At 41.3% G+C, this 13,108-nt stretch overlaps 1 protein-coding gene across 7 annotated transcripts in view; it reads left to right on the top strand.

Annotated features, from left to right (window-relative positions):
* Positions 1-265: 265 nt before the first annotated feature.
* LOC106608640 (rap1 GTPase-GDP dissociation stimulator 1) overlaps positions 266-13,108 on the top strand; it is a 56,872-nt gene continuing 44,029 nt past the window's right edge. For 2 of the 7 annotated variants that reach the window (XM_082977396.1, XM_014206710.3), the window contains exons 1-2: positions 6,148-6,409; positions 6,529-6,602. In XM_082977396.1, coding sequence (XP_082833522.1) covers positions 6,599-6,602 — 4 coding nt within the window. In that variant the 5' untranslated portion in view covers positions 6,148-6,409; positions 6,529-6,598. Of the gene's footprint in view, positions 419-6,147; positions 6,603-13,108 lie in introns of those variants that run through there. The other 5 variants (XM_082977400.1, XM_082977398.1, XM_082977397.1 and 2 more) reach the window with 4 other exon arrangements.

Genomic DNA, 13,108 nt, shown 5'->3' with positions numbered 1-13,108 from the left:
CTTAAAATTCAACACACCTGGTCTTCCAGGTAGATTCAATTACAAACATGAAGTGCCTGCAGCACCCCAGGACCAGGGTTGCCCACCTTTTGAAGTAGAGCAATGGAAGAGTAAATCCCACATGGACAATATGCCTGAAATGAAGTGTGCATTGGTTACTTCCATAATGATTTCTTAATTCAGAATCACTAAACAATAATAGTTTCATGTTAATGATTTTCCCTCTTTCCAATGACCAGGCAGAAGATGATTAGTCCCAAAATATTGACTCCGCAACCCATTCACCCACGACTGGAACTTCAGTAATCACATTTGCATCCTGAAAAGAGAGGGGAGTGAAGCTTAGCGATGACAAAGGCCTTCTCGTTACAGACACGGTGAATTGCAGCAAGTCCTCATCCGTACGACGGCTTTCAAGGTAAGTAAAGGATGAGGAAATCTTCTTACCTGCCTGCCTATCAGGGTTTCACAGACTCGGTCCTGGGTATCCTCCTTGGTGCACTTTTTGGTGTTTGCCCAAACACTACACAGCTGATTGTAAAACAACCAAAGCTTGCTGATGAATTGGTTATGAGTCATCTGTGTAGTGCTAGGGCAAAAAAACGAAACCTAGTCCCCAGGACAGAGTTTGGGAAACCCTGCAAGTGAAGATGGCAAACATTGGTCTGCATGTTGATGAGCACACCAATAGATGGCAGTATCACAAGTTCATTTACATCAGTGGTGTGTTCACTCCGCTTTAATGTGTGCTACCTTGAGTTATGGTTTTTACTGAATGATACGTTTGCTCCTGTTTGGATGTGGTGAGGTGTGACCATCTAAAATAACTCGTGCAACACACCAAATGACCGGGATAGTCTGGGGCAGAACATAATTATAATAATTTGTACAAGCCCAATAATAGATTGTATTTGAAAATAACAATTTCATACCTTGATTATATTGAGACAAGATCACGTCTCTTTTTTTTTATTTGTGGGAAACAGAATTCCTAAATTAAACTCATTTTTAGTTAAAATTCCTTGTGATTTTAGGCTTTTTAACCCCAAAAATGTAATACTACAAGTAATTAAAATCACTCACGGGCTGGTTTTGGCCCACGGGCCACCTATTGCCGATCCCTGACATATGTTTATCGCTGGTCATTCAGTACCGTTTCCGTTGAATTCAATGTTGCACACCGTTCTGTGGCACTGAATGCAACCCGGCTCTCGTGCAAGTGGGAACTGGAACATCTGTGTAGATGTGAATTACAGGTTATAGGTAGTATTTCTGTAAGCTTACAATTTTTTAAATCAGCAAAATTGAAATTGTAATATTTAATAGGTTTACTATATGAATACAGTTGCCAGGTTGGCTATTTTCAAGCCATTCAGAAAATATAGTTGACCAATTACTTAACACTGGAAGAAGTTAAGTTACACTAAAGCTACCCCTAAGAAAAATATAGTGTACTTAACTAAAACTACTTTGATAAAGTCACACACTACTTCCAAACTACTTTGTCATAAGTCTGAAATGTCATAGAATGCAAATAGCAATAACAGATTACTCTGTAGTCAAAATATCCTATTAAACACAATGTTTCAAGTGAAAATTAGACAGGTCTGATGCTGGAAAAGAAAAGACATTGTCTACTACATCCATGTTTTATTTTTACAAAAAAAGTAGTGTTTAATTCCAATATTTAATTACACCGCTACATGGCAAAAAAATTAACTACTGAAAACACTATCAATATTTGAATTTAGTTCAACTACCACCAAGCTACTGCAAAATGTAGTTAAATTACTAGTTTAACTAGTCCTACATGTAGTTCACTACTCCCCAAAACTGACTAATATAGCTGGAACAGTATGCTCAAATGACCCCTGGGAGTAACGATTAATATTATTTATTTATATAAGAGGAAATGTCAAAAGTACCATGGGAGTAAGGATTAATATTTATTTATATAAAGTACCAAAAGTACCAATCTACAGCTCTAAAAAAATACCAATGGATGAAAAAAAATCTCTGCCCTTCTCAGGATAATTGATTTTCAAATGACTCCCTGTCATCAGTGGCGATTTTAGCATGTACAGTTGAAGTCGGAAGTTTACATACACTTAGGTTGGAGTCATTAACTCGTTTTTCAACCACTCCACAAATTTCTTGTTGACAAACTATAGTTTTGGCAAGTCTGTTAGGACATCTACTTTGTGCATGACACAAGTAATTTTTCCAACAATTGTTTACAGACAGATTATTTCACTTATAATGCACTGTATCACAATTCCAGTGGGTCAGAAGTTTAAAAATTCCAGAAAATGATGTCATGGCTTTAGAAGCTTCTGATAAGCTAATTGACATCATTTGAGTCAATTGGAGGTGTACCTGTGGATGTATTTCAAGGCCTACCTTCAAACTCAGTGCCTCTTTGCTTGACATCATGGGGAAATCAAAAGAAGTCAAGACCTCAGGAAGAAAAAAAAAAACTACAAACCTGACTCAGTTACACCAGCTCTGTCAGGAGGAATGGGCCAAAATTCACCCAACTTATTGTGGGAAGCTTGTAGAAGGCTACCCAAAACGTTTGACCCAAGTTAAACAATATAAAGGCAATGCTACTAAATACTAATTGTGTATGTAAACTTCTGACCCACTGGGAATGTGATGAAAGAAATAAAAGCTGAAAGAAATAATTCTCTACTATTATTCTGACATTTCACATTGTTAAAATAGTGGTGATCCTAACTGACCTAAGACAGGGAATTTTTACTAGGATTAAATGTCAGAAATTGTGAAACTGAGTTTAAATGTATTTGGCTAAGTTGTATGTAAACTTCCAACTTCAACTGTACATCTTGGTGGGGCAAACAAAACAAAAATGTGGGGATGCATGCCATTACACTAAACAATACATTAATTTCACTATAACGGTGCCTTCATAAAGCTGTCCCAACAGCAGTCCCAACACCTTACTTACCACTGCTACACCTGGCTATCAGCGGAGCCTTGTCTGGCAGGGAAACAATTCATTCAAACTCATTTACTACCTTTAAAAAAAAAAACATAGCTGATATGGCTGACTCGCTTAAACAAATGTGATTTCTACTGACAATTGAGATTTACAAACTATGGCATGAGAGGACAACAAACGGATAAGAGGCAATCCGTAATTTAGATGACATTAATGAGGTACTACTTGTTCAGCACTTTTTGAAATATACAGTGACAGAATTCAGAACATGAGCCGCTCTTAGTGTTCTCCCTGTACACCAAGTCAGAACCGTAGGATAAATAAAGGGGGCATATAAGCAGACAATGAAAGCTCTTACAATATTCGATGATTACGTTTCTCTAAAACAGGTTATAGGCTACATGTGCACCACCAAGTCAGAACAGTAGGTGAAATTAAGAGGGGGAAAATAGACCAAATTATTAGGGTGAGGCACATGGGCTATTAACAGTTTATTATACACCATACACTTAATATTACCTTCTTAGCTACAGCATGCATATTACATGATTTATGCAGCAGCATACAAGATGTTTTTGGGCTCCTCTTGTTGTGCTGTGCTCACTTGAATAGGAAGGTGGCGCAGCTGTCCTTCACAGGCTAATTTTGACATCAGTCTGGCATTCTCTGATTTTATGGTGCTTTCAAGACAACTGGGAACTTGGAAAAAAGTTTGAATCATGACGGCTGTGATCTATTTATTTCGTATATATTTTTTATCTCAATTTCCATCTACAGACTGAACATACTCTCCTGCAACCCGCCTCACCCAATGTGGTACGGATCTGCTATTTTTTACACTTTAGAACCGGAGCCCCCATCAGAAGCTAGCCAGCTAGTAGTCAGTTAGCCACTGCTAGCAGTCATCACCGTTAACTCGGACATCAGCCAGCCTCAGCCAGGTCAATTCCTGCCAGTCTGCACAGTGCGATATCAACCCAGAGCAAATCATACTGCTTTTTTTCTCCCACATATCCGGATTCCTACAGCAAGCTCTGAAACTTTACACCGGATCATCACAGCTAGCTAGCTGCTATCCGAGTGGCTACTCCTGGCCAACGACTCTGTCCCGAAGCAAGCCCCAGTTAGCCTGGAGCTAGCCTCAAGCTAGGCCCATCTCCCAGCTAGCCGAAGAGGTCCATCAGCCAATTCTTGGGCTACAATACCTATTTTGCTAATTTGGCCTGGACCCTTTTACTGCCAACACGGAGCCCCGCCGATCCATCATGACTGGTCTGCCGACGTAACCGTCCGAGGGGCTTTCAACAGGCTCTTCTGTTGCGATGTCCCCCGGAGGCCCATCTGCTAGCCCCTGCCCGCTAGCTGTCTGAATCGCCGTGTCTCCAGCTCGGCTAGCTACTCACTGGACTCTATGATCACTCATCTACACATGCCTCTCCCTAATCTCAATATGCCTTGTCTATTGCTGTTTTGGTTAGTGATTATTCACATCCTACCATACCCTTGTCTGTACATTATACCTTGAATCTATTCTTCCACGCCCAGAAATCTGCTCCTTTTACTCTCTGTTCCGAACGCACTAGACAACCAGCTCTTAGACTTTAGCCGTACCCTTATCCTTCCCCTCCTCTGTTCCTCTGGTGATGTAGAGGTTAACCCAGGTCCTGCAGCCCCTAGCTCCACTCCCATTCCCCAGGCGCTCTCATTTGTTGACTTCTGTAACCGTAAAAGCCTTGGTTTCATACATGTTAACATCAGAAGCCTCCTCCCTAAGTTTGTTTTATTCACTGCTTTGGCACACTCCGCCTACCCGGATGTCCTAGCCGTGTCTGAATCCTGGCTTAGGAAGGTCACCAAAAATCCAGAAATTTCCATCCCTAACTATAACATTTTCTGACAAGGTAGAACTGCCAAAGGGGGTGGAATTAGCCTGCAGAGTTCTGTCTTACTATCCAGGTCTGTTCCAAAACAATTAGAGCTTCTACTTTTAAAAATCCACCTTTCCAGAAACAAGTCTCTCACCGTTGCCTCTTGTTATAGACCCACTTCAGCCCCCAGCTGTGCCGTGGACACCATATGTGAATTGATTGCCCTCCATCTATCTTGAGAGTTTGTACTGTTAGGTGACCTAAACTGGGACATGCTTAACACCCCGGCCGTCCTACAATCTAAGCTAGATGCCCTCAATCTCACACAAATTATCAAGGAACCTACCAGGTACAACCCTAAATTTGTAACCATGGGCACCCTCTTAGATATCATCCTGACCAACTTGCCCTCTAAATACCTCTGCTGTCCTCAACCAGGATCTCAGCGATCATTGCCTGCGTGTGTAATGGGTCCGCCCCTCACCACCCCTCATCACTGTCAAACGCTCCCTAAAACACATCAGCGAGCAGGCCTTTCTAATCGACCTGGCCCGGGGTATCCTGGAAGGATATTGACCTCATCCCGTCAGTAGAGGATGCCTGGTTGCTCTTTAAAAGTGCTTTCCTCCCCATCTTGAATAACCATGCCCCATTTAAAAAAAATAATGCAGAACTAAGAACGGATATAGCCCTTGGTTCACCCCAGACTTGACTGCCCTTGACCAGCACAAAAACATCCTGTGGCGTTCTGCATTAGCATCGAATAGGTCTCACAATATGCAACTTTTCAGGGAAGTCAGGAACCAATATACTCCGTCAGCAAAGGTTAGCTTTTTCAAACAGAAATGTGCATCCTGTAGCTCTAATTCCAAAAAGTTTTGGGACACTGTAAAGTCCATAGAGAATAAGAGCTCCTCCTCCCAGCTGCCCCATGCACTTGAGGATAGGAAACATTGTCACCACTGATAAATCTACAATAATAGATCATTTCAATATGCATTTTTCTACAGCTGGCCATGCTTTCCACCTGGCTACCCCTAACCCGGCCAACATATCACCCCCCCAAACATCTTAGTCTTCCAGTAAAGTAGCTAGCAGACCAAACCATGTAGCTACAATTTTGTTTGTCTATAACAATTCGGTTTGTATGACTTAATTGCTATGAATAGTGGATGTCACTTGAAATAATAACGCTTTAGGGCGTGGCACGAGCAAACGACACAGACTTTGGCCAATGATCGTGGAAAACGAGTTATGTGCAGGCCAAGAGCCAATCAACCGCCAGCAATAGGCTGCGATTCACTGTGCGTGGAATCTGTAGCTGCTGCATGTGCAAGCGAGCGAGTAGTAGGAAGTGCGTGTCTAGTAGAGTTGAAGCAAACTCTGTGGTTGAAGTAGCGAACATTGGCGTCGATGTGGATCAATATTACTAGCGGATAAATTACTCAACCATACCATAGTAGTGAGGTGGGAGTTGTACGATAGGCTACGCTTCAAGCTTTCCCGGCGGCATCTGGGAGGGAGAAAGTGCTGTGGCTTACTGGTTTTGCCGGGGACGAAACGGCGTGGGTTAGCTAAGGTGGGCCTTGCCTGGGTATATGGTTGACCAGCTAGCTAGATAGCGACTTCAAATCATATAAAATCAAGTGTTGTTAACCAACGCTAGCTAACAACTTGCACGTTTTTCGCTGTGAATAGCAATTTGACAGCATCCTGATCCGAAACTGCTTGGAGTATCACTCACACTAGCTAACGTTACAGTAGCTAAATGGGTGAGTAATCAACATCTGATTCATAACGTCATTCAGTTGTCATTTAACGTAACTATAAAATAGACATACTTCGACATAGTAGCCCACAAATGCCAGGGTAGGGTATCGTAATTAGCCAAGCTCACGTTAACTAGTAGAAACATATTTCCTTTGGGAGCATCAAACCAGAAGAGCGCACTCGGTGGCTCTAGCGTTGGATTCTAAGGAGTAACGTTAGGTGGGGTGAACGTGGAGAAAACGGCCAGCTAGCGGTTCACATGCCCATCGTAGGGTATACTTGTCAGACCGAGAATCGCATTATGTAACACGGGGCATTGCTAGACAGAACCTGCATTTTTGACAGCCATAAGCTGCTGCTGTCATTTTTGGGGACGAGCTGCGTTTGTTTCAGTTTGAGCCTCCTTGTAACGTGTGGATTTTTTTTCATTGATTCCTCAACTATGTATTATTTAGTTAACATGTGGTTATGACAGCCATACTACTTGTTTACCAACATCAGTGTACTAAACTGTCTGAGGCGCAGAGATGTATATCATCCATCTCACACTGTTACGCAATAGGCCTACGCACGCGCGTACACACACACACACCCGTTTTGTATTGCTGTCCTTCTGGGGACCAAATAATTGATTCCCATCCTATTTTCCTAACCGTAATTCTAATTGTAACCCTAAACCTAACTCCTATGCCTAAAATATCATTTTTCCTTATATGGACCTGCAAAATGTCCCCATTTGTCTGAATTTTCCATGTTTTACTATCCTTGTGAGGACTTCTGGTACCCACAGGATAGTTCAACAAAAACACCCAGAGACAGACTGACACAAATCAAACTGTTCATGGCCACTCTTAGTAATTGTGTGTTTGACATTTAGTAAGAAATGCGGTGACTGAGGATGCTATCTCTTGGTGTAATGTAGTTACTCCCATTTTAACCAGAATAAATGACTTCTAGTGACTTGCATCGAAACATTGAGGATGTACTGTACTCTTGTCACATCAGGGTTTTTAAGTATTCCAGAATTCTAGGGTATATGTTGAGCCTCCATTGCTGTACAAGGTGCAATCATACGGTACTAGCCTTCAGAAAATGTTACGTGATTCAGCAGAAAGGAAGTCCGATGAACCCATCCATCCACAGACAGTATCTCTATAGGATGGGTGCTCCAGCTAAGCAGAAACACACTTAGGTCATTGCATTTATCACGGTAGTTCCACCAAATTAGTACCTTTTTAGCATCCCTTTTGATATTTTAAGTAAAAATTGTGCACCAATATTGAATTTTAAGAGCTGTTAAATTGAATGAAGTGTCCTTTACCATAGGCCACATGGAACATTAAATCTGAGTGGCCAAAGTTCTGCATTTTGGCACGTCCTTCTGTGCGCCCTCTGACTTCTAGGAAGATTTTACCATTGTAAAACTCTTGTTGATTTGACAGTCATTTCTGAAGATTGTTATTGATTTAGTGATTCATTTAATTGCACAACGTCTGTCCTTCATTTTAAGTTCAACCCCGTTACGTGAACTGAATTCTCATTTTAGTATGGTGAAACTATTCCTTAATTTTTCTTTTTCAAAAGTGTCATTGAACAAAAAATAGTCGAATCATAGTATATAACTCAGATGAGCTGGTATTATACTTTTTGGCAATTTTCTGGTGGAAAACTGAGCAAGTCGATCATAACGTCAACCCTGTAACCCGTAGATACAGGCAATTAAAAACAAAACAAAAAATACTGGCAGTTCTCTACTTACCCACAGTTAGATTAACTTGTGGATACCATTTCTATGTCTCTGCTTGCAGTTTGAAGAGAGGTAGTTTGGCAACGAAGTCTACAGGTACAGAAGCATGCGCTAACTTTCTTCATACCGCGTGCAGAAATGTAAACATCCATGGTATCCACGTTTTTAACTTATATTTTTATCTGACTCTGGATAGGTAGAAAAACAGCCAAATTGCCAGTTTCGCAGTATCCCGTTTTAGCATTTTTTGGGTTTTGAAGTTTGCATTCAATTTCCCCTTCCTGTTGCACACAGTAAGCTTCCATTCCCCCTGTCACAAGAGGGTTTAAGGCTAATTTACTGGCCCATTTGCAGCTGTTTTGTCTCAATATCAAATTATTTCTGTGTAACAATTAAGTACCTAACTGATTGTTTCCAATTAAAATGGTCAAAAATAAACAAATAGCTTCTTGGCAAAGAGCAATTTCTCAAGCAAGAATTTAGCTAGGACTGTCTGGGAGTGGTTTGAGTGGGGAGGGGAAAACAGAAAATTAGCTGTTATTGACAGATTTTTAGAACTAACTAATTAATCAGCTGGTGATGTCACCAGGCATGCTAAAACTCCATCCCACCAAAACAGGTTTACATTTCAGGCAGTCTTTTCAAGCAGCTCTTACACTAAAAGGGGCATCATCGTCACAATTTCACAGTATTATTCCAACCACATAGTGTGGAAATGTGTATATAAAACAGTGGTAAATGTATGTTTTTGACTGCACTTTTAAGATGATCTCCAACCCTGTTAGTCAACCTTGTTTCTTTATTTGGCACGTAATGGATACAGATGAAGTCGGAAGTTTACATACACCTTGGCCAAATACATTTAAACTCAGTTTTTCATTATTCCTGACATTTAATCCTAGTAAAAATTCCCAGTCTTAGATCAGTTAAGATCACCACGTTATTTTAAGAATGTGAAATGTCAGAATAATAGTGATTTATTTCAGCTTTAATTTCTTTAATCACATTCCCAATGGGTCAGAAGTTTACATACACTATTTGGTAGCATTGCCTTTTAAATTGTTTAACTTGGGTCAAATGTTTCAGGTAGCCTTCCACAAGCTTCCCACAATAAGTTGGGTGACTTTTGTCCCATTCCTCCTGACAGAGCTGGTGTAACTGAGTCAGGTTTGTAGGCCTCCTTGCTCGCACACGCTTTTTCAGTTCTGCCCACAAATGTTCTATAGGATTGAGGTCAGGGCTTTGTGATGGCCACTCCAATAACTTGACTTTGTTGTCCTTAAGCCATTTTGCCACAAATTTGGAAGAATCCTTGGGTCATTGTCCATTTGGATGACCCATTTGCGACCAAGCTTTAACTTCCTGACTGACGTCTTGAGATGTTGCTTCAATATATTCACATCATTTCAATCCCTCATGATGCCATCTATTTTGTGAAGTGCACCAGTCCCTCCTGCAGCAAAGCACCCCCACAACATGATGCTGCCACCCCTGTGCTTTACGGTTGGGATGGTATTCTTCGGCTTGCAAGCATCTCCCTTTTTCCTCTAATATAACAATGGTCATTATGGCCAAACAGTTCTATTTTTGTTTCATCAGACCAGAGAACATTTCTCCAAAAAGTACAATCTTTGTCCCCATGTGCAGTTGCAAACCGTAGTCTGGCTTTTTTTATGGCGGTTTTGGAGCAGTGGCTTCTTCCTTGCTGAGCGGCCTTTCAGGTTATGTTGATATAGGACTTGTTTTACTGTGGATATAGATACTTTTGTTCCTGTTTCCTCCAGCATCTTTACAAGGTCCTTTGCTGTTGTTCTGGGATTGATTTGCACTTTTCACACACGTACGTTCACCTCTAGGAGACAGAATGCGTCTCCTTCCTGAGAGGTATGACGGCTGCGTGGTCCCATGGTGTTTATACTTGTGTACTATTGTTTGTACAGATGAACGTGGTACCTTCAGGCATTTGGAAATTGCTCCCAAGGATGAACCAGACTTGTGGAGGTCTACAGTTGTTTTTCTGAGGTCTTGGCTGATTTTCATTAGATTTTCCCATGATGTCAAGCAAAGAGGCACTGAGCTTGAAGGTAGGCCTTGAAATACATCCACAGGTACACCTCCAATTGACTCAAATGATGTCAATTAGCCTATCAGAAGCTTCTAAAGCCATGACATCATTTTCTGGAATTTTCCAAGCTGTTTAAAGGCACAGTCAACTTAGTGGATGTAAACATCTGACCCACTGGAATTGTGATACAGTGAAATAATCTGTCTGTAAGCAGTTGTTGGAAAAAATGACTCGTCATGCACAAAGTAGATGTCCTAACCGACTTGCCGAAACTATAGTTTGTCAACAAGAGATTTGTGGAGTGGTTGAAACACTTAGGTTGGAGTCATTAAAACTAGTTTATCTTCTCTAGGGCCAGTGGGACGATTTCGTCCCACCTACGTAACAGCCAGTGGAATCCCGTGGCGCGTTATTCAAATACCTTAGAAATGCTATTACTTCAATTTCTCAAACATATGACTATTTTACACCATTTTAAAGACAAGACTCTCGTTAATCTAACCACACTGTCCGATTTCAAAAAAGATTCTCGTAAAAAAGCGATAATATTCCGACCGGGAATCTGTGTTTTAGTACAAAGAGAGAGAAAATAAAAACATGGGATCCCCTCGTGCACGCGCCTCAGTCTCATAGTACTCTGACCGACCACTATCCAAACGCGCTAATGTTTTTCAGCCAGGGGCTGCCTCGACATCATTCAGCTTTTTCCCGGGTTCTGAGAGCCTATGGGAGCCGTAGGAAGTGTCACGTTACAGCAAAGATCCTAAGTTTTCAATAAAAAGAGTCAAGAAGCCCAAGGAATGGTCAGAGAGGGCACTTCCTGTACAGAATCTTCTCAGGTTTTTGCCTGCCATATGAGTTCTGTTATACTCACAGACACCATTCAAACAGTTTTAGAAACTTTAGGGTGTTTTCTATCCAAAGCCAATAATTATATGCATATTCTAGTTTCTGGGCAGTAGTAATAACCAGATTAAATCGGGTACGTTTTTTTTTTATCCGGCCGTGTAAATACTGCCCCCTAGCCCTAACAGGTTAAGTAGACTTACGACTTCAACTGTACTTACTATAGTCATTTCTTTTTAAAATGTAACCTCCTGAGATGGGAACATGTTTTTTTATTAAGTTGAACATGCGCTCTTTATAACAATGTTGGATGAGGTTACATGACCAAAAAGGTACTCATTTAGTTGAAGGACCCATTAATCCTTTTGATTTAAGTAGATGAGTAGAATCGTCAGTAGGCTATCTTGACTCCTTGGAACAGAAAGCTAGGCCTAATGCTTATGGAGGATTGACTGGCCCTGTCATGTCTTTATGCAAACATTGCCTGTTTTTTGACGTGTTATGAGAACACCTGACTCAGGCCTCATTGGCTATAAGGAGGGACCCTGACAGATACCATAATCTGAAAGGCAATAAAAATCCATTATAGGATGGAGGCCTGGGGGAAAAGTCTCGTTTGACTGGTTTTAAAATCTCATACGATTTTAATCCTAATCCTCACTGCACACAGGAGAACATCTGCGGAATGGGGAACGTCAGGGTCTTTGTTTTCTGTCTCTCTGTGTCACCGCACCTCCTGTTGGCCCCGTGCAGCCCAGAATCCAATTAGCTGAGCACTGTAACAGCTCCAGACACCAAAATCTCTAAATTGTTAGTTGGCCCAGCATACCAGGTGTACGGTCTAGACACAGAATGTCCATTAGGATAAGGACCCATCACAAAATACTGGCGGATCCCAACATGACTTGAACTCATATTCATATTTTATTGACATGTTGGTGTTTACCCGGTGAGTATGTTGACGCAGTCGTAATGGTTTGATACCCGCTGCCTAGAGCTGGGACAATAAACCAAACATTTTAGGCGCCGGCCACTTATCGTGGACATTTTGCTGATATCGTTCATTATGATAAATGACCTATAGGACCCTACTAGAGAAATGTGCAGTTTGAAATGAAATACGTTCGCTGATATGGGTGGTTATGAACTTAATGTTCAATTTAGCGTAATGAAGATAAATCTATTTCGCATAAAAAAAAATTTAAAAATAGATTTTTGTCCATATTGCCCAACTCTACCGCTGCCACGTGTCAGCTGTGCCCTAGGTTGTGGAGCTCCTCAGGGATGAGTTCAACATCCGCTCATGTCCTGATTATACTGGGGCTCACCACTGTATGACCTCTAGACTGTCTATCATAGTGTTGTCTATAGCTACCATTTGAGAGGGAGAATGAGGAAGGGAAGTGATGATGCGGCACAGAGCTGTGTGCATTCTTATTTAGTCTAAGCCTTTTGGCTCCTCAGACTATCAGGGGAAATCTAAAATTACAAAAATTATGCATGTATTCAGGACCATTTGTCATGCGTCTCCCTTGATTTTGTAATACTGTTTGAGTCACTCCGATAGCACAAGAACAAATCATAAGCCATGGCAACATTTTTTAGAATTGAAGGAAATTGGCTTTAAAATGGCAAAATTGTCTCCGCGGCCAAGTTATATATATTTTTTTACGATTGTCAGTTTCCGACTGTGCCCGATACCACAACCCTGCCACGCCTCCCATCTAAGCCCCGTTTTGACCCAGAAACAATCCTGCTGTCTGTCTACCTTTCTGTCTTGCTGTGTAATAACGTTACTGAACATGACGGATGGTGGATTTAGTGTCGTCTACATGTCTTCTATCACACAG

Source organism: Salmo salar, chromosome 07, assembly GCF_965601325.2.
Source record: "Salmo salar chromosome 07, fSalSal1, whole genome shotgun sequence".
NCBI classification, from domain to species: domain Eukaryota; kingdom Metazoa; phylum Chordata; class Actinopteri; order Salmoniformes; family Salmonidae; genus Salmo; species Salmo salar.
Note: the sequence above shows the minus strand (reverse complement) of the source record. Positions and strands in the feature narration are given on the sequence as shown.